This window comes from Nycticebus coucang, chromosome 22 (genome assembly GCF_027406575.1).
Source record: "Nycticebus coucang isolate mNycCou1 chromosome 22, mNycCou1.pri, whole genome shotgun sequence".
Taxonomy (NCBI): Eukaryota; Metazoa; Chordata; class Mammalia; order Primates; family Lorisidae; genus Nycticebus; species Nycticebus coucang.
Window position 1 is genome coordinate 29571249 of NC_069801.1, and position 23053 is coordinate 29594301.

At 38.9% G+C, this 23053-nt stretch overlaps 1 protein-coding gene across 3 annotated transcripts in view; it reads left to right on the plus strand.

Moving 5' to 3' along the window:
* Positions 1–23053, plus strand: part of LOC128574870 (protein argonaute-3) — a 139354-nt gene that overhangs the window by 75652 nt on the left and 40649 nt on the right. For all 3 annotated transcript variants that reach the window (XM_053575826.1, XM_053575827.1, XM_053575828.1), the window contains 6 exons: positions 3741–3875; positions 9668–9755; positions 9879–10026; positions 10453–10572; positions 21487–21609; positions 21987–22120. In XM_053575826.1, the coding sequence (XP_053431801.1) occupies positions 3741–3875; positions 9668–9755; positions 9879–10026; positions 10453–10572; positions 21487–21609; positions 21987–22120 (748 nt within the window). The remainder of the gene's footprint in view (positions 1–3740; positions 3876–9667; positions 9756–9878; positions 10027–10452; positions 10573–21486; positions 21610–21986; positions 22121–23053) is intronic.

The window sequence follows — 23053 nt, forward strand, 5'->3', positions numbered from 1 at the left end:
TGCCTCCACCTCCCAATTAGCTGGGACTACAGGCGCCTGCCACAACACCCAGCTATTTTTTGGTTGCAGCCAGGCTGGATTCAAACCCACCAGCTCAGGTGTATGTGGCCAGCGCCTTAGCCACTTGAGCCACAGGTGCCGAGCTCCTGCCGGACTTTTTATATGCACAACTGTATTCTCACGTTTTTCAATAGAATATTTAATTTTTTTTATTTTTATTATTTTTGAGACAGAGTTGCCTGATGTTACCCTCAGTAGAGTGCTGTGGTGTCACAGCTCACAGCAACCTCCAACTCTTAAGCAATTCTCTTGCCTCAGCCTCCCAAGTAACTGGGACTACAGGGACCCACCACAGTGCCCAGCTGTTTTTTGTTGCACTTGTCATTGTTTTGGCTGGCCCGGGCCAGATTTGAACCTGCCAGTCTCAGTGTATGTGGCTGGCACCCTAAACACTGTGCTATGGGCGCCGAGCCAGAATTTTTAAATTTTTAAACCCCCATGAATGTAAATAAGATACTCAGAATATTGTTAAAATCTTATCAGTCTCTCTCCCTTTTTTTTTATTTTTTTATTTTGAGACAGAGCCTCAAGCTATTGCCCCAGGGTAGAGTGCAATGACATCACAGCTCACAGCAACCTCCAACTCCTGGGCTTAGGTGATTCTGTTGCCTCAGCTTCCCAAGTAGCTGGGACTACACCTGGCTATTTTTTAGTTGTAGTTGTCATTGTTTGGCAGGCCCAGGCTGGATTCAAATCTGCCAACTCTGGTGTATGTGGCTGGTGCCTTAGCTGCTTGAGCTACAGGCGCCGAGTCCAGTCTCACTTTTTTTTAATTATTTAGAAACTGTAGTATTTATTTGGATAGAAGTTTACCAATGAGTATTGATTCCTCTTTAGTCTTTCTCACAGAAGTACTCATGGCTGTGAACAAAAAAAAGATGTCCACAGAATATTGTTTGTAATAGAAAAAACAAAACAACGTAATTATCAATTAGGGACATGAAATAGATTCTTATAATGAGACCTCCTGCAGCTATGAGAAAGAATGGTATATTCTCCAGTACATGCAGGTCTATCTCTAAGAAAAAAAATCGAGGCCAAGGGTAGTATTTTTCATGTTTTACTGTTTGCGTTCTTTTTTATTAAGAAGGGAAGAGAGGCTGGGAATCCATTTCTCAGTGGTTAGGGCTCTGGCCACATGCTCAAGGGCTGGTGGGTTCGAACCCAGCCTGGGCCTGCTAAACAAAAGGAAAAAAAAAAAATAACTGGGTGCTGGTCGTCCCAGCTACTAGGTAGGCTGAGGCAGGAGAATCACTTGATCCTAAGCATTTGAGGTTGCTGTGAGCAGTGATGCCATGGCACTCTACCAAGGGTGACAAAGTAAGAATCTGTCTCAATTAAAAAAAAAGGGAAGAGAATTCAAATTCATTTTATTATGCATTCATACCACAGAAAAATGTTCAGCCATTGATAAGAGTGTACTGACTTGAAAAGATCTCTAAGATAATATACTCTTGTTAAAATGATAAAACAAGTCATAGAACATTTATTATCTGATCTCATCTTTTAAAAGTACATTTTTATCTATGTGCATGCATATTAAAAGGAGAGGATGTATACACATACCTAACTACTTACAATAATTTCTTTGGTTTTTTTGTTTGTTTGTTTGTTTGTTTTGAGACAGCATCTCAAGCTGTCACCCTGGGTAGAGGGCTGTGGTGTCATAGCTCCCAGCAGTCTCCAACTCTTGGGTTCAAGTGATCCTCTTGCCTCAGTTTTTCTATTTTGGTAGAGATGAGGTCTTATTGTTATTTATCTATCTATTTATTTATTTATTTTTGCTCAGGCTGGTCTCAAACCCACCTTAGCCTCCCAGAGTGCTAGGATTACAGGCATGAGCCACTATGCCCGACTAATAATTACTTTTTAAAATACTTGGGGAAGGGAGGTTCAGACTGGGCATATTTTTACTCTTTATTTCCTGTATTGTTTTGAATTTTTTTTTTTCTTTCAGTTTCTGGCTGGGGCTGGGTTTGAACCCACCACCTCCAGCATATGGGACTGGCGCCCTATCCATTTGAGCCACAGGGGCTATCCAGAATTTCTTTTCTTTTCTTTTTTTTTTTTTTTGTTGACAGAGCCTCAAGCTGTTGCCCTAGGTAGAGTGCTGTGACATCACAGCTCACAGCAACCTCCAACTCCTGGCTCAAGCGAGTCTCCTGCCTCCATCTCCCAAGTAGCTGGGACTACAGGCGTCCGCCACAATGCCCGGCTATTTTTTGGTTGCAGCTGTCATTGTTGTTTGGCGGGCCCGGGCTGGATTTGAACTTGCCAGCTCAAGTGTATGTGGCTGGCGCCTTAGCAGCTTGAGCCACAGGTGCCAAGCCTGTTTTGAATTTTTTATGATGAAATTTCATTCACATAGTATTTCTGCAATAAAGAAAGGGAAAAGCAATATGGGCTCACTACAAAAAAAAAAAATGAAGTTCAAAAGATAAAAAGTTTTTTAAAGAAAAGTAAAAATATCCACAATAGCTATGCCACCCACATGTATCATGAAATAACTACTGTTAAAGCCTTGATAAATATTCTTTGACAGGTGAGGGACATTTTATGGAGAAGGTTTAATCTTAAACTAAGGACAGCAAGAGAAAGAACACCACATAACAAATTTACACTTAGCTCAACAGGCAGTGTGCATGTTTTTTGAGTAGAAAAATAGCATGATAGCATGTAGCTTTTTGTCTGTAATCATTTTACTTTTCATTATGTAGAGCATACTGGCCATCAGTAAATATGTGTTTAAGAAATAAGTGATGATGATCTACTTTCACTTAACTATTGGTGAAGCTCTTGTGTGTACAAAACCCAAGAGAAAAAACTCACGTTGATTGTTTAAAAACTATCAACTCTAGCTCCTAATAATACTACCTGTGCTTACATCAGTACTAACATTTATTACTACTGTCTTCCCAAATCATTGCAAGACCAGGAAAGCTCTCAACTAAAGTGGATAAACAGTCTAGGGGTCATCAAACTGCAGCCCGCGGGCCACATGAGGTAGTGTGATTGTATTTGTTCCCATTTTGTTTTTTTACTTCAAAATAAGATGTGTGCAGCGTGCATATGAATTTGTTCATAGTTTTGTTTTGTTTTTTTAACTATAGTCCGGCCCTCCAACGGTCTGAGGGACAGTAACTGGCCCCCTGTTTAAAAAGTTTGAGGACCTCTGGTAGAGTGACATAAGAAGGCCTTGTTAAGAAATAATACCTTTCTTGGGTGGCACCTGTGGCTCAAGGAGTAGGGCGCCGGCCCCATATACCAGAGGTGTGGTGGGTTCAAACCCAGGCCCAGACAAAAATTGCAAAAAGAAAGAAAAAAGAAATAATACCTTTCTCATCTGGCGGGGGTTCTGACCTTTGTACCGTACAAGCCTTATCTCAAACCCAGAACACTTCTCTGTACATGTAGTACAGAATGGAATGATTTGGTTACCCATGATGAAAGAGATAGATTACAAAAACTATAGCATTTGGCCTTTCTGTTCCTATGCATCAGAGGTCAAATTGAAACTGCTTAATTTTAGAAATTTTTACATGTATGTACATAGATGTGCATAAGGGATTATGTGCAAAATGTGCGTGTGAATTTTTAATTAATTATCATGAAGCCTAAGGTGAATTTTCTGAGATTTTTAGGGAAACATTAATTTGTATTATTTGTGTTTTTCTTTTTAGTTTCTGCCACTGCCTTCTACAAAGCACAACCTGTAATTCAGTTCATGTGTGAAGTTCTTGACATTCATAATATTGATGAGCAGCCAAGACCTCTGACTGATTCTCATCGGGTAAAATTTACCAAAGAGATAAAAGGTGAATTAATTAACATTTAGAAAAACTTAGCTATAAAATACATGGATATGAAAAGTCTTATTGAAATGTTTTTTATAATTAAAATTTATTCATGTACAACACCAGTAAAAATATAGATCAGTTATAAAATATTACTGTAACGTCTTATTTAGGCAGTATTTGAATAAAAGAAATGCAAGTAATAGAAAAAGTATCAATATCAGCTAATTTTTTGTTAATACTTATTACTAGCTGAAGAGGTAAGAGTGTCTCATAAAAAGATGTGTCAGTAATTCCTTCTAAAAGTAGGAAGCTTATTCCAAAAATATTTGTTGCTTTAAAACTAAAACCATTCTTTGAATATATTCTAATATGATGACTACTTTGCTTTTCTGAAAAGATAGTAGGTTTATTTTATTCCTTTGAGAATTCATGAATATTGGGCCAGCCTGTTTCATGTGTTCTAGAGTTGTAACAGTTATTTAATATATGTTTTAGAGTTGACTGTTCACCTTGTCTATTTTATTTTACTTAGTAGCTAAAATTTGCATCACATGTACATTTAATTCACATAAATTCATCTTTACATACGCTCCGAAAAAGAAAAATTAATAGTGTTTTAAGACTTATGTTTGTTTACTTTTTATATATGCACATTTCTATGTATGTTTAAATATAAATGGTTTTATATTCAAACCCACACTTACATACTTTATCAGCAATTTAAGGGAGTAATTTTGATTATGTACAACTCCTGCCTTATTCATGACTGCAAAGCCTAATCCTCATGTAAGATGTTACTCTACTGTATTTAGTTTATTATTTAGACAGTGAAGAGTAATCAGATACTCTAATCAATATAAATTCTATTTATATGAACTATTAGATCATAAATAACTAGAAATAGAAATAATTGCTTTTATCTTAAGATTTTTACCTATTTATTATAGATAATTTTTAGCTTATGGTTTGAATGAAATGTTGTTCAGGTTTGTTCACTGAATTGTTTGGTTCCCAAAATCAATTGCAGTAGCTGAATACATCCTTCTTGCTCCAGTTATCATTTATTCTTTGCCATTTAGTAAGTCATTGTAATGGACAATGAAAGAAAAATCCTTTTTGCTTTGAAAACAAGCACCCATTTATCTCAAATTATTTAAATCCTAAAATAAGAAACTGCTAATAACTTTCTCAATCATACCATTGTCCTTTCATGAAGTATATTAACTGCACAGCTGGCATTGTCAGGAGGTTAGTGCATTTCCAACCATAATATGTGATCACCTAAATGCCATGGTTTCCAGTGGAGTTGCTGCTTAGTTACCAACTCTGATATCATGAAGTCACTTACATTATATTCTGGTAACTACGCAATCAACTCATATCACCACTCTATCACAGAAAATACAAGATGTACAGAACAAGGATTCCACTGCTGCCCGAAGAGCATGGACTCGATCTTAACTTCAACTGCTCAGGGGCCCAAAGAAATGACTAGAAAGCATTATAAAGTTGATGTTATAGTGAAGGTAAAACCAAGTTTATAGGTTAAATATTTATTAAAGCCAAAACATTTTTGGGGTTGGATGGAGGGTTGGGGAGGGACCTGGGCAGAGAATTATCTAGTCCAATTTTTAAATTTTCAGCTTTTTATTAGTGTCTATATTTTGGTTTAATTCTTAGGTATTTATGATCCTAGTTTGGAAATAGAAAAACCTAGGTTGGACCTAATTGACAAACTGATGGTTTTTTTCCTCCATTCCAAATCAAGAAACCTTTTTAAATAGAAGTCTCTTTAAGGCCAGGCAGAGTGGCTCATGCTTGTAATCACAGCACTCTGGGAGGCCGGGGCAGGTGGATCACTTGAGCTCAGGATTTCAAGACCAGTCAAAGCAAGAGCAAGACCTCATTTCTAAAAACTAGGCGGGTGTTGTGATGAGCACCTATAATCCCAGCTACTTGGAGGCTGAGACAACAGGATCACTTGAGCCCAAGATTTTAAGGTTGCCGTGAGCTATAACACCAAGGCACTCTACTGGGAACAAGAAAGTAAGACTCTGTTTCAAAAAAAAAAAGTCTCTTTAAAAAAAAAATCATGTAGCCAGGCACAGTGGCTCATACCTGTAATCCTAGTGCTCTGGGAGGCTAAGGCAGGTGGAGCTTGAGCTCAGGAGTTGAAGACCATTTTTTGTCTATTAATTCATAGTACTTAAACAGCAGAAATAGAGGAAAATGTATGATAAAATACCATATATAATTACTAATTTGTTTTTGATAAGAGCTTATTTTGTAGGCTTATAGAACCTGATATGTGTGTGTGTGTATAATATGATTTCTTTTTTTTTTTTTTTTAAGAGACAGAGTCTTACTTTGTCACCCTCAGCAGAGTGCTTTGGCATCACAGCTCACAGCAACCTTCAACTCCTGGGCTTAGGTGATTCTTTTGCCTCAGCCTCCCAAGTAGCTGCAACTACAGGTGCCCGCAACAATGCCTAGCTATTTTTTGTTGCAATTTGGCCAGGGCCCGGTTCGAACCCGCCACCCTCAGTATATGGGGCCGGTGCCCTACCCACTGAGCCACAGGCACCATCCAAAAGTTTTTCTTTTCTTAACAGAGCCTTAAGCTGTTGCCCTCGGTGGAATGCTGAGGCATCACAACTCACAGCAACCTCCAATTTCTGGGCTCAAGCGATTCTCCTGCCTCCGCCTCCCAAGTAACTGGGACTATAGGCGCCCACCACAACACCTGGCTATTTTTTGGTTGCAGCTGTCATTGTTGTTTGGTGTGCCCAGGCTGGATTCAGCCGCTTAAGCCACAGGCGCCAAGCCCTGATTAATATTTTTTAACTTAAGGGAACACTTGAGAACTAATTGATAAATCATCCAGATAACCACGGTTTGTTTTAGACTTTTCTGTTGTGTTTTCCCCCTGAACATATGTTTAAATCTGCTTAGTTCATGTTATTTTCTTCTTATAAGGCTTTCCTTTGACAGTACTTTATTTTCTAGTTGTCGTAGTAAATTCTCTCACTGATTTGAAATATTAGTTTTATAAAGGTAGTTATAATGAAAGACTACTACTCACTGATTCAATTACGAGTGTTTCTCAAGAAAAATAAACCTATACCAATCTGGTACATGGATACTATGTGCATTTAACATCCTAATTTTCACTGACGTTATCAAAAGAAAAAAGAGAAGAAAATATTTTCTATGAGTGAACTTTGTATTTGGTACTGATTGTCTTACCTTAATTATACTTAGCTATTAGATAAGAAAATAAATTTTATTGTATCAAAGTTTCTCAACCTTGGCATAATAGACATTTTGGGCTGGATAATTCTTTGTTGGTTTATGGGATGGTGCTATTCTGTGCATTGCAGGATATTTCACAGTATTCCTGGTGTATACCTTGTAAATGCCAACAGCGCTTATAATCAATAATGTCGCTAGACTGGTGCAGTGGCTTTTGCCTATAATCCTAGCACTTTGGGAGGCTGAGGTTTAGGAGGATCACTTGAGGCCAGGACTTTCAGACCAGCCTGATTAAGAGTGAGACCTCATCTCTACAAAAAAAAAATTAGCTGAGTGAGGTAGTATGTTCCTATAGTCCCAACTACTTTGGAGGCTGAGGCAGAGGATTACATAAGCCCAGGAGTTTGAGGTTGCAGTGAGCTGCCATTCTGATGCTACTGCACTCTAGAAGAGTCTCCAAACAAACAAACAAATTCCATATATTACCAAATTTTCTGGGGGGTTGGGGGGACAAAATTACAAAATTGCCTCTGGTTAAGAACCTCTGTGCTGTAGGAATTACAAATATGAAAGAAATGTTTCAGAGAGTAATGAAAACTAAAAATTATCCTTTATTTATCCCTTTTTAGTCCTTTGGAGTGTAGGCCATACTTCAGAAATGGAGTTGCCACTTCTGAAGTGACCAGTAGCCACTGTGTGTCTGTTAACTCTTCTGCAGAAGAATAGTACAGAAGAGTACTGAGTACTGTACTGTCCAATAAAATAGCAACTAGCCACAAGCAGCTATTTAAATTAATTTAAATGAAAATTTCAGTTTCTAAGGCACACTAGCTACATTTCATGTGCTTAGTAATACATGTTACTGATGATTACCATTTAGCACAGATATAGAAAATTTTGTTATCTCAGAAAATTCTATTTGATACCATTTCTTAAGAAAAGTTATCTCTTGGCTTGGTGCTGTGGCTCAAGTGGCTAAGGCACCAGCCACATACACCTGAGCTGGCGGGTTTGAATCCAGCCTGGGCCTGCCAAACAACAATGACGGCTGCAACCAAAAAATAGTCAGGCGTTATGGTGGGCGCCTGAAGTTCCAGCTGCTTGGGAGACGGAGGCAAGAGAATCGCTTGAGCCCAGGAGCTGGAGGTTGCTGTGAGCTGTGATGCCACAGCACTCTACCCAGGGTGACAGCTTGAGGGTGTGTCAAAAAAAAAAGTCATCTCAGGTCATAATCCCAGCACTCTGGAAGGCTGTGGCAGGGGATTGCTTGCAGAAGTTCAAGACCACCCTGGGAAATATAGCAAGACCCTTTCTCTTAAAAAAAAAAAAAAATGTTTTTAATTAGCAGGTATGGTGCCACATGCTACTCAGGAAGATAAGGCAGGAGGATTTCTTGACCCCAGGGATTCAAGGCTACTGTGTGGTATGATTATGCCACTCTACTTTAGCCTGAGTGACATACAGAATAAGATTTTCTTTCTCAATAAAAGAAAAAGGAAGGAAGAAAATTCATCCCAAAGTATTTTTTGTTTTTGAGACAGTCTCAAGCTGTCACCCTGGGTAGAATGCCGTGGCGTCATATCTCACAGCAACCTTGAACTCTTGGACTCAAGTGATGCTCTTGTTTCAGTTTTTCTATTTTTAGTAGAGATGGGGTCTCGCTTTTGCTCAGGCTGGTCTCAAACTCCTGAGCTCAAGCAGTTCACCCGTCTTGGCCTCCCAAAGTGCTAGGATTATAGGCGTGAGCCACCACGCCAGCCATCAGCTGATGATTTAAAGCCTATTTTCCTTCTCTAAAGTAGGCCTGGGATCCTCGAACTGCTAGAGTCCACAAAGGGACTGCAAAGATCTAGGAACTCCTAAAATCATGTGCTAAATTATGTGTATGTGCACTATTGCTCACATCTGCGACTCTAAAGAGGGGAGGAATCTCCTGCTTTAGGAATTATTTTGGTTTCATTTGATTTCCAATAGTCAGTATTTTAAAAGAACTGTGACACTGTATTATACTTCAGTAAAACTGTCTGTCAACTCCTATTGAAAGGGCCTGGCATTTTTTTCTCCTACTTTATAAATCTTTGAAGGGCTTCCTTTTTGAGTTTTAAGAAATTCTGGTCTTCAATCAGTATGTGATGATTGGGCTATTTAAATAATCACATACTTTGAAGGTTGTAAGAGTATTTTGAGAATTACCTCAACTCCTCTTTCATTCCTCCTTCCCTTTCCCCGCACAAATACCTGAATTTATTATAAACAGAGTTTTTTTAATTAATGGAGAACTTTGTTCCTTGATCTATGAGCTTTGTAAGTTTTATGATTTTATTTTTTAGTGTGGACTTTGATGGGGTAGGGAAAAGGTTTGGCAGTAGGTCTATCATGATTATAATCATTATTAGCAATGTTAAATGTAAAATCCTGTGTTCATATCACATTGCCTATATCACACATTTTCTTCTGTTTGTTCAGAATTGAGTTTTTATAGCAGTGAGCAGGCTTACTAAGTATAAATATTTTACATATGATAGTTCTGTAACCTCCATTTTTCTTGTTGGGAACAGGTTTGAAGGTTGAAGTGACTCATTGTGGAACAATGAGACGGAAATACCGTGTTTGTAATGTAACAAGAAGGCCTGCCAGTCATCAAACGTAAGAAAAGCTGGTGTTTGTCAGAGCGGCAATGATGTGAGGCAGCTTGCTCTAGGTAGTGGGTTGGAAGTTTTTCTGGCTTATGTGGAATAAGGGTTGTTCATTTGTACGTTTTTTTCTCAGCTTTCCTTTACAGTTAGAAAATGGCCAAACTGTGGAGAGAACAGTAGCGCAGTATTTCAGAGAAAAGTATACTCTTCAGCTGAAGTACCCACACCTTCCCTGTCTGCAAGTGGGGCAGGAGCAGAAGCATACCTACCTGCCACTAGAAGTAATTCCTTCACCCTGCTAATTAATGTGCTCTTGTTCATCGTTCTCTTGGGATCTTTTATGGCCTATAACTTATCTCATATTGAACATTAATTTGTAATTTGAACTGTTTCAAAACTTTGCTTTATAATAAATATTCTATAATGGAGTAGTATGAAAAGAGTTCATCCATAATCCTATTCTAATGTAACCACCATTAGCATTTTAGTCCACTGTACTTTTAGTCTTTTTATATCCTATGTACATTTTCCCTAATTATAATCACATTATAAAGCAATTTTGTTTACTACTTTTTTACTTAGCGTATTAAAAAGAAATGGTTTAATGAAATGAAGTAGATGTAAAAATTTTATATCATGTGGTGGGGACTGAGAGCTGAAAAAAAAAATAAGGATATATATATCTGTTACAAAACTTTCATTTTTAGGTTTGTAATATTGTAGCAGGGCAACGATGTATCAAGAAGCTTACAGACAATCAGACTTCCACTATGATCAAGGCAACAGCAAGGTCTGCACCAGATAGACAAGAGGAAATTAGCAGATTGGTGAGTATTTAACCCTAGAAATAAGAATTTAAAACATACTAGGAGCCACGTTTGGTGGCTCACACATGTAATCCCAATACTTTGGGAAGCCAAGGAGGGAGGCTTACTTGAGACCAGGAAATGGAGACCATCCTGAGCAATATAGTAAGACCCTATCTCTGCCAAATAAAAAAACAAAAACAAACATATTAGGGTGAGCTACTAAAGAACCATATCCTTGGCTCGGTGCCTACAGCACAGTAGTTACCACATCCGCTACATATACCGAGACTGGCAGGTTCAAACCTGACCTGGACCAGCTGAGCAACAATGACAACTGCAATAGAAAAAATAATAGTTGGGTATTTGTGGCGGGTGCCTGTGGTCCCAGCTTCTTGGGAGGCTGAGGCGGGAGAATCACCTGAGCCCAGAAGTTTGAGGTTGCTGTGAGCTGTAATGCCGCAGCACTCTACCCAGGGCAACATGGTGAGACTCTGTCTCAAAAAAAAAAGAACCACGTCCTTATCAGCCCATACCTTATTACCATTTCATGAACTATGAGAATTAAAAGGGATCACGGAAATAATCTACTGTGTTTTGGGGTAAAACGTAATGGGTGATATGAGAAGGGTTAGGTCCTTCTAATTTGAGGTGAGCACTTTAATTAGATTCTTTTAGACTGTCAGCTGTACAATCTGAATAAAAAAATAGAAGACAGGCTGGGTGCAGTGTTCTGTACTGTAATCCTAGCACTCTGGGAGGCCAGGCAGGAGGATCCCTTGAGTTCAGAAGTTCAAAACCAGCCTGAGCGAGGAGGAGCAAGATGGCGGTTGAATAATAGCTTCCTTGCAACTGGGCACAGTGAATCTGGGGAGACAAGACTCCAGGCATCTCTGGCTGGTGGGATCTGCCCATGAACATCCCTTTGAGGACACAGGGAATCAGCAACAGACTTCTGGACCCCATGAGGAAGACAAAAGCCGTGGAAAACTGGCAAGTGGTTGAGTGTGTTCATTCGGTCTGATCCCGCCGGCAGCAGTAAGTACAGCAGCAGTGAGACTACAAACTGGAAAGGCCTTACCTGTGAGCTGCTTTGGTTTTTTCAGACTTGGCACTCAGTTGTACCACCTTGGGAGAGCGTGGGCAAGAGTGTGGAGGACTTTGAGCATTGCCTAGGGCCCCAGACTGGGCCACTGAGCCGAACAGAGCTAATAGAGTTCGGCTGTGGGCCGCATGGAGCCATTGTGGGAGAACTGCCCCAGCAATCTCTGCCCTCGGGGTCACAGAGCAGGGATCGGGCAGGAACGAGTAATCTAGTGACTGAGCAGCCTAAAGGTGGGGACTGAGACACCTTACAGCCTTAGCCCTCAGGGGCATAGAGTGAGACTGGTTTTGGTACACTGGGTAAGTGAATAGCCACTTCAGGAGTGATCCCAGCAATAAACACTTTGCTGGGAAAGCTGCTTAGCCAATTTTAGCAGTTTAAAGGGCCTTTTAAGAGGGCTGAGGAGAGGTTTAGGCTCTCCACCCTGCAGGGTTTCAGAAATCAGCAGAGGCCTCCAGTCTCCATCTCATACAGGCGAATCAGAATCTCATACCCCAGAAGATTACCTGTTGCCCAGACAATATTCAGTAAGATATATATACTGCTTTGTTTTTGATTTGTTTTTTTGTTGCTGTTGTTTTCTTTATTAATTTCAACGTTTTCCCTATACATTTTTCTTTCTTTTCTTTTGTCATTTTTCTAGTTTAAATATAATTTTCCATTGTTGCCTTTTTCAACAATTAGAACTTCATTTTTGCTATTGTTTCTACCCCTATTATTTAGTTTTTCTCCCAATTTTATCCCGTGAAGTTTTCAGTTTGCTTGTTTTGGTTTGATTTATAGCAGTTTTATCTTTCCTCTCTACTTGGTGGAGGTGGGGTACTGTGTCCAAAAAGGCTAGCAAAGAGCTGCTGAACTCAAGGGAACCACCCAACCTGGCACCCCCAGAGTTTGGGGGTTTTTAAGGTTGTGTCAAAGTACCCTACTGTACACCTATATTGCTCAGTCTTCCTCTTTGTGTGCCCCCCTTCTTTTTGTCAGTATTCCCTTTTACCCAACCCTTCTCCTGTCTCTTTTTTCTTTCTTTCTTTTTTCCCTTCTTGCTCTTCACCCTTCTTATCCTTCTGGTCCTGTACCAAAAGGACTCATTGAAAACTTGGTTCAGAGGCATGGCAACTTAAAGAGTAAGAGGAAGTGAAAGGAAAATTAGGACAAGGAAACAGATAAAAGAAATCACTCATGAGAAAGAATCAGCAGAAAAATCCTGGCAACATGAAAAACCAGTCCAGAGCAACACCTCCCCGCCTCAAGCCCAAGGGACCATGAGGTAGCTACTGCAGAGGATTCCACCTATAAAGAAATGTTAGAAATAACAGAAAGGGAATTTAGAATACAGATGATGAAAAAATGAAGGGAATGATGGAAACAATGACTGCTGATAAAATGGAAAATAACCAAAAGGAAATCTAAAAACAAACAAATAAGAGATGAACGATACGAAGAATATAAAAAGGATATAGCAGAGCTGAAGGAACTGAAGCAGTCAATTAGGGAACTTAAAAGATACAATAGAAAGTATCAACAACAGATTAGACCATGCAGAAGAAAGAATCTCAGAGGTAGAGGACAAAGCTCTTGAGATAACTCAAATTGTTAAAGAGGCAGAAAAGGAGAGAGAAAGCAGAACATTCACTGACAGAATTATGGGACTTTATGAAGCGTTCAAACATACGAGTTACAGGTATCCCAGAAGGGGAAGAAGAATGCTCCAGGGGAATGGAAGCCATACTAGATAATATTATAAATGAAAATTCCCCAAATATCATCAAAGATTATGACACACTCCTTTCACGGGGATACCAGACCCCAGGTCACCTCAACTCTAACCGAGCTTCTCCAAGACACATTGTGATGAACCTGTCCAAAGTCAAGACAAAAGAAAAGATTCTTCAAGCTGCCAGGAGTAAGCACCAGTTAGTTGACCTACAGGGGCAAATCCATCAGGGTGACTGCACACTTCTCTAATGGAAACTTTCCAAGCAAGAAGGCAATGGTCATCTACCTTTAATTTACTTAAACAGAACAATTTCCAGCCCAGAATTCTATATCCTACTAAGCTAAGCTTTAAAATTGACAGAGAAATCAAATCATTTACTGATATACAAACATTAAGGAAATTTGCCATAACAAGACCATCTCTACAGGAAATACTTCAACCTGTTCTGCACACTGACCATCACAAAGGATCACCAGCAAAATAAGAACTCAGCAATGAAAGGACAGAACCTAACTTCCATACCGATGCAAAAGATAAAACTAAGCAATGGACTCTCACAAAATAAGATGAATAGAACAACTACCATACTTAGCAATTATCTCAATAAATGTTAATGGCTTGAATTCCCCACTAAAGAGGCAAAGATTGGCTAACTGGATTAAAAAACACAAGCCATCCATTTGCTGTCTGCAGGAAACACACCTACCTTCAAAAGACAAATTGAAGCTCTGAGTTAAGGGTTGGAAGACAATTTTTCAGGCAAACGGAATTGAGAAGAAAAGAGGAGTTGCAATCTTATTTTCAGATACGTGGATTTAAAGCAACTAAAGTCAAAAAAAGACAAAGATGGTCATTTTATATTGGTCAAGGGAAAATGCAAGAAGACATTTCAATTCTAAATATTTATGCACCCAATTTAAATGCTCCCAGATTCTTGAAACAGTCTGATTCTTACTCAGTCTGAGCAAAATGGTATTCTATAATACCATAATAACAAGGTACTTTAACACTCCTCTTACAGAGCTGGACAGATCCTCTAAACAGAAATTAAACAAAGATATAAAGGACTTAAACGAGGCCCTAGAACACTGTGCTTGGTAGATGCATATAGAACACTCCATCCCGAAGACTTTCACTCTTCTCGTCACTGCATGGAACATTCTCCAAAATTGATCACATCCTAGGACACAAACCTCAACAGAATCAAAAGAATTGAAATTTTACCTTGTATCTTCTCAGAACACAAGACACTAAAGGTGGAACTCAACTCCAACAAAAACGTTCAACCCCACACAAAGGCATGGAAATTAAACAACTTTCTGTTGAATGACAGTTGGATGCAGGAGGAAATAAAAGAGGAAATCACTAACTTCCTTGAGCATAACAATAATGACAACACAAACTACCAAAACCTGTGGGATACTGCAAAAGCAGTTTTGAGAGGAAAATGTATTGCTTTAGATGCCTACATTTGAAAAACAGAAAGAGATCACGTCAACAAACTCATAAGCCATCTTATGGAATTAGAAAAAGAAGAACAATCTAAGCTTAAACCCAGTAGAAGAAAAGAAATCTCCAAAATCAAATCAGAGATCAATGAAATTGAAAACAAAAGAATCATTCAGAAAATTAATGAAACGAGTTGGTTTTTTGAAAAAATAAATAAAATAGATAAACCTTTGGCCAGAATAACTAGAAATAGAAAAGTAAAATCTCTCAATCAGAAATGATAAAGGGGTGGGCAGCGCCTGTGGCTCAGTCGGTAAGGCGCCGGCCCCATATACCGAGGGTGATGGGTTCAAACTCGGCCCCAACCAAACTGCAACCAAAAAATAACCAGGCATTGTGGCGGGCGCCTATAGTCCCAGCTACTCGGGAGGCTGAGGCAAGAGAATTGCTTAAGCCCAGGAGTTGGAGGTTGCCGTGAGCTGTGTGAGGCCACAGCACTCTACCGAGGGCCATAAAGTGAGACTCTGTCTCTACAAAAAAAAAAAAAAAGAAGAAATAAATGGTAAAGGGGAAATAACAACTGATGGCACAGATATACAAAAGATCATCTCTGAATACTACCAGAAACTCTATGCCCAGAAATTTGACAATGTGAAGGAAATGGATCAATATTTGGAAACACACCCTCTCCCTAGACTTAGCCAGGAAGAAATAGAGCTCCTGAACAGACCAATTTCTTGCACTGAGATGAAAAAAACAATAAAAAAGCTTCCAACAAAAAAATGCCCTGGTCCAGATGGCTTCACACCAGAATTCTATCAAACCTTAAAGGAAGAGCTTATTCCCGTACTACAGAAATTATTCTAAACAATTGAGGAAGGATTCTTCCCCAACACATTCTACAAAGCAAACATCACCCTGATACCAAAACCAGGAAAAGTCCCAACCAAAAAGGAGAATTTCAGACCAATTTCACTCATAAATAGAGATGCAAAAATTCTCAACAAAATCCTAGCCAATAGATTACAGCTTATCATCAAAAAAGTCATACATCATGATCAAGTAGGTTTTATCCCAGGGATGCAAGGCTGGTTTAACATACACAAGTCCATAAACATCCACCATATTAACAGAAGCAAAAATAAAGACCATATGATCCTCTCAATAGATGCAAAAAAAGCATTTGATAAAATCCAGCATCATTTTCTAATTAGAACACTAAAGAATATAGGCATAGGTGGCACATCTTAGAGAACCCCAAAGACTCAACCACAAAACTGTTGGAAGTCATCAAAAAATACAGTAATATCTCAGGATATAAAATCATTGTCTACAAATCAGTTGCCTTTGTATATGCCAACAACAGTCAAGATGAGAGGCTAATTAGGGACACAACTCTTCACCATAGCTTCAAAGAAAATGAAATACCTAGGAATATATCTAACAAAGGAGGTGAAGGACCTCTATAAAGAAAATTATGAAATCCTAAGAAAGAAAATAGCAGAGGATATTAACTGAGCCTTTTTTCTTCTTTTTTTTTAGACAGAGCTTCAAGGTGTTGCCCTGGGTAGGGTGCCGTGGCATCACAGCTCACAGCAACCTCCAACTCTTAGGCTTAGGTGATTCTCATGCCTCAGCCTCCCAAGTAGCTGGGACTACAGTACCCCACCACAACGCCTGGCTATTTTTTTCTTGCAGTTTGGCTGGGGCCAGGTTCCAACCCCGCACCCTCAGTATGTGGGGCTTGGCACCCTACTCACTGAGCCACTGGTGCCACTGGTGAGGATATTAACAAATGGAAGAAAATACCATACTCATAGCTGGGAAGAATCAACATTGTTAAAAAGTCTATACTTCCCAAAGCAATCTACCTATTCATTGCCATTCCTATTAAAATACCAACATCGTACTTTCAAGATTTGGAAAAAATGATTCTGCGTTTCGTATGGAACCAGAAAAAAACCCTGTATAGCTAAGGCAGTTCTTAGTAATAAAAATAAAGCTGAGGGCATCACCATACCAGATTTTAGGCTGTACTACAAAGCCATAGTGGTCAAGACAGCATGGTACTGGTACACAAGTAGAGACATAGACATTTGGAATCAAATAGAATACCAGGAAATGAAGCTAACATCTAAAACCACCTAATTTTCGATAAGCCAAACAAGAACATACCTTGGGGGGAAGACTCCCTATTCAATGAATGGTGCTGGGAGAACTGGATATCCACGTGTAAAAGACTAAAACTGGACCCACACCTTTCTCCACTCACAAAAATTTGTTCCAGATGGATAAAGGACTTAAATTTAAGGCATGAAACAATAAAAATTCTCAAAGAAAGCACAGGAAAAACACTGGAAGATACTGGCCTGGGGAAAGACTTCATGAAGAAGACTGCCATGGTAATTGCAACAACAAAAATAAACAAATGGGACTTCATTAAACTGAAAAGCTTCTGTACAGCTAAGGAGACAACAACCAAAGCAAATAGACACCCTTCACAATGGGAAAGAATATTTACATATTTTGAATCAGGCAAAAGCTTGATAACTAGGATCTATAGAGAACTCAAATTAATGCACGTGAGAAAAGCCAACTATCCCAAATATCAATGGGCAAGAGAGATCAATAGAACCTTCTAAAGAAGACAGATGAATGGCTAGCAAACATACGAAAAAATGCCATTGTCCCTAATTATTAGAGAAATGCAAATCAAAACCACCCTGAGGTACCATCTTACCCCAGCAAGAATGGCCCACGTCACAAATTCTCAAAACTGCAGATGCTGGCGTGGATGTGGAGAGAAGGGAACACTTTTACATTGTTGGTGGGACTGCAAACTAATACAACCTTTTTGGAAGGAAGTATGGAGAAACCTCAACTCAATCTAGACCTCCCATTTGATCCTGCAGTCCCATTACTGGGCATCTACCCAGAAGGAAAAAAATCCTTTTTATCATAAGGACACTTGCACTAGACTGTTTATTGCAGCTCAATTTACAATCGCCAAAATGCCCACCAGCCCAGGAATGGATTAACAAGCTGTGGTATATATATACCATGGAATATTATTCAGCCATTTAAAAAAATGGAGATTTTATAGCCTTTGTATTAACCTGGATGGAAGTGGAACACATTATTCTTAGTAAAGCATCACAAGAATGGAGAAGCATGAATCCTATGTTCTCAATTTTGATATAAGGACAATTTATGACAGTTAAAGATGAGGTGGGGGAAGGGGAAAGCAGAGAGAGAAAGAAGGAGGGAGGGGTGCGTAAAGGAAGAGTAGAGAGAGGGAAGGAGGGAGGGGGTGGGGCCTTGATGTGTGCCACCCCTTTTGGGGGCAAGACATGATTGGAAGAGAGACTTTACCTAACAAATGCAATCAGTGTAACCTGGTTTCTTGTACCCTCAACAAATCCCTAGCAATTTAAAAAAACAAAAAAAAAAAACAGCCTGAGCAAGAGTGAGACCCCGTGTTAATAGGAAAATTACCTGGGTGTTGTGGCAGCACGTGTAGTCCCAGATACTTGGGAGGCTGAGATAGGAGGATGGCTTGAACTCAGGAGTTTGCAGTTGCTGTGAGCCAGGCTGACACCTGGCTCAAAAAGTAAAAAATAAAATTAAAAAAAGAAGACTACAGTGAGCTGTGATCACACTATTGTACTCCAGCCTGGGTAACAAAGCAAGACCCCACCTCTTAAAAAATAAAATTAAGGGTGTTTGGCACATCTTTTGAGTGCAGGTCATAAATACAGGAGGAACTCTGTACTTAACCAATTCAAATATTTTGGGTGAGTGTCCGTAGCTCAGTGATTTGGGCGCTGGCCACATGCTCCAGGACTCATGGGTTCGAACCCAGCCTGGGCCTACTAAACAACAACAACAAAAATAGCTGGGTATTGTGGCAGGTGCCTGTAGTCCCAGCTACTAGGGAGGCTGAGGCAAGAGAGTCGCTTGAGCCCAACAGTTTCAGGTTGCTGTGAGCTACGACACCATGGCACTCTCCTGAGGTTAACAAAATGAGACTCTGTCGCAATTAAAAAAAAAAAAATTCAAATGTTTTGACCTAGTTGTACCTTCACATTAAACTGTGAAATAAATAAATAAAATTAAAGAGCCGGGCGCAGTGGCTCACACCTGTAATCCCAGCACTATGGAAGGCTGAGGAGGGAGAATCGCTTGAGCTCAGGAGTTCGAGACTCGCTTGAGCGACAATGAGACCCCGACTCATGAAAAAATGGAAAAACCCAGCCGGGCGCTGTGGCGAACACCTGTAATCCCAGCGACTTCCAGAGGCTGAGGGCAGCGGGGTGCCCGCAGCCCAAGTCTGAGGTTGTGGTGAGCTGCCACGCCCACTGCACTCAGCTCAGGGGCATAGGGTGGGACCCTGTCTCAACAAAATAAAAATAAATAAATAAATAAATAAAATTTAAAAAATAGCCAATCTTATCTCACTTTCTCATTGAGTATCATTTTAATTGTCGAAGCAAAGAGAAAAATCCTAGAAATATGAATATTACCCAAAATAACTTAATCTTTTTTTTTTTTTTTTTTTGATACAGTATCTCAAGCTGTCACTGTGGTAGAGTGCTGCATCATAGCTCACAGCAACCTCAAACTCTTGGGCTCAAGTGATCCTCTTGCCTCAGCCTCCCAAGTAGCCCAGACTATAGGTGCCCTCCACACCTGCCTAGTTTTCAGAGATGAGGTCTTGCTGTTGCTCAGGCTCATCACAAATTCCTGAATTCAAGCAATCCACCAACCTCAGCCTCCCAGAGTGCTAGGATTACAGGCATGAGCCACTGAATAATATGATATTAAAAGCTTTCCCACATTTTCAAGACATCATTCCTCCCTCTCTCTTTCTCTAAAATAGAAATAACTAGCTGTACTAACTCATTTATTACAGCTTCATTAAAAAAAAAAACATAGGGGGCAGCACCTGTGGCTCAGTGAGTAGGGCGCCGGCCCCATGTACCGAGGGTGGCAGGTTCAAACCCAGCCCCAGCCAAACTGCAACAAAAAAAAAATAGCTGGGCGTTGTGGCAGGTGCCTGTAGTCCCAGCTGCTCAGAAGGCTGAGGCAAGAGAATCGCGTAAGCCCAAGAGCTGGAGGTTGCTGTGAGCCGTGTGATGCCACGGCACTCTACTGAGGGCAGTAAAGTTAGACTCTGTCTCTACAAAAAAAAAAAAAAAAAAGAACATACATGTTTTCAGATGCTGTCTGAATTACTTGCTTAGCTGTGTGGTATTAAGTCATTTAACTCTACTAAAGCTTTAGCTTTATCCTCTGTAAAATATAGATGACATAAGACTTACTTTTATAGCCATAAAGTAATTGTGAAAAATTATTATTAAGCACTTAGCACCAAACACATCATGCAGCAAGTCTTGGTAAATATTAGTTTTTATTCTTTGTAACCTTACTGTGGACATACACTAAAATATACCAGACATGAATGGCATTTGACTTGGAAAAAAAAGATACAGTGCCTAATTTAGAAAATTTCTTTTCTTGCTTTTTGTAGAGAGATCTGTTTACATATTTACAAATTGTGTAGTTTTTTTTTATAATTGTATTTATTATCATTTCAGCTTCCATCTTTCTTCTTTTTTTTTTTTGCAGTTTTTGACTGGGGCCAGGTTTGAAGCTGCCACCTCTGGTATATGGGGCCAGCGCCCTACTCCTTTGAGCCACAAGTGCCACTTAGATTTCTTTTTTAATCAATTTTTACTCAAAGACTTGAACAGCACCTTTTTATAAATTTGTTGGGCCTTTACTCTGAAAATAAGTAAATGTGATTGGAAAACCAGTTACTATAGCATGCTGTGAGCATGAATTACAGTGAAAGCCAATGCTGAATCACAATAAATTCTTTATCTTTGATTATATATATGGATATATTACATAAAAATTACAACATATAACTCACACTGGATTTTTTTTCTTTTTTGAGACAGAGTCTCACTCTGTAGCCCTCGGTAGAGTTCGATGGTGTCATAGCTCACAGCAAACTGAAACTCTGTTGGTTTAAGTGATCCTGCTGAGCTCAAGTCCCTGCCTTGGCCTCCCAGAGTGCTTGGATTATAGATCTGAGCCACTGTGCCTGGCTTTACACTAGCTTTCTTAGCTGTCTTAAGTGTACTCCATGTGGTACCATGCATCAGAAAATACTGAAGTAAAATTTATATAAATTGTAAATCAAGTAACTTTTAAAAATGGTTTATTAATATTTTTAATATTTTCTTAGTAGGAAACTCTACATAAAATAAATTTTAATGATATGTATCTGAGTTCTCTATAATCAGAGGTTCTTAAACTTTTTAGGTGAGGTATTCCTTTCCCCATCCCAAAACTTACTAGGTTCAGTTATAGAAAAATTACCATTTTCCTGGGTCATAAATAATTGAATTTTTTTATTATTCAACCTAATACATACATATAAATTGTGTGTAAATTGCCAAGAGTTCAGACTTTCTTCAATTCATTCATCACCTGTGGTCCCAGGTTAAAATTCTCTGCTCTGTAGTTAGAACATCATTAATTAGACCTATTTATAATAAACACATTGTTGACACAGTGACAAAAACAGAAGAGTTCTAGTGGGTAAAGTAGGGATTTGAGGAAATTTTGAAAGTAACTATAAACTTTCTATTGTTAGGTAAGAAGCGCAAATTATGAAACAGATCCATTTGTTCAGGAGTTTCAATTTAAAGTTCGAGATGAAATGGCCCATGTAACAGGACGTGTACTTCCAGCACCTATGCTCCAGTATGGAGGACGGGTAAATCCTCATGATAATGTTTTAATCATATATATATATATAAATATATGTGATTTATATATGTATGATATATATTTATCTACATATTATATATATAGTATAAGTGTGTAGTATAAACAGAAGAACATCCTAGTTATGTTCAGTAATTTAGAAAATGTTTAATTGTTCCAACAGTTTTTTATTTTTGTTAAAGGTGTCTGAGCTTAGAATTTTTGTTTTTTTAATAATGAATGTATAAATAATACTGATTTAGAAAAGCGTACTTCATGTAGAATATCAGAAATTCAGCAATTTGAAATGCTTATCTTCAGTTCATTGAAATATATTGTTAGCTTTTGCTCTTTTTTGCCATATTATTTCTTTTTATCCTTCTACAGAACCGGACAGTAGCTACGCCAAGCCATGGTGTATGGGACATGCGAGGGAAACAGTTCCACACAGGAGTTGAAATTAAAATGTGGGCTATAGCTTGTTTTGCCACACAGAGGCAGTGCAGAGAAGAAATACTGAAGTAAGTAAGGCATATCATTACTTGGTTTTGGGAGCTTTTTGTGTTTAGATTTTAAATTACTCATCATGTAGTCTAACAAAGTGTAACACAGTGGCTGTGGCTCTGGCCGCAAGCACTGAGGCTGGCAGGTTCAAACCAGCTAAACAACAGTGACAACTGCAACAACAACATCAAAAAAATAGCCGGGTGTTGTGGTGGGCACCTGTAGTCCCATCTACTTGGGAGGCTGAGGCAGGAGAATCGCTTAAGCCCAAGAGTTTGAAGATGCTGTGAGCTATGATGCCATGGCACTCTACCGAGGGCAACAAAATAAGACTCTCTCAACAAAAAGATTCGTGAAATCATATAGTAAACTCATTGATTCATTCTGCTAGATATCCTTATAGACTACCTTGTGTGGTGTAGAAGCAGAATCATTGTCTTTTAATGGCAGATAGGTTTGATCCTTAGCTTTACCATTTCCTGACTTTATTACCATGGATAATTTATTTAATCTCATTATTCTAAAGTTTTCATCTTTGTGAAATAGGGGTAATCCTACCAGAGAAGAATTAAGTAAGACCCTTATTTTTCACTTGAGGTTTTTGAAAGAGTGGTTAAACTACTTGTCTATACTTCCTTACTTTCTAAAATTCAGCCTCCATCTTTACTACTTTATCTGTCTTCCTCAGATTCTTTCCTTCAACTTGTAAATGTTCAACAATCTTCTGTTCAAAATTTTCTTTAAATCTGTAATTTTCAGTTTACCTAACTTAATCTCTTAGGCTTCCAGACCTTCATTCTTTTCTTTTCCCTTGAAATCTTAGTGCTCTGCTGAAACTGGTTCCTGAAAGATCTCCTATATTATTTTGCTTTATCAATTCCAGGGTCTCCTGTTTTTCTCAAAATATATACATCTTTAGGCTTGGCGCCTGTAGCTCAGCGGCTAGGATT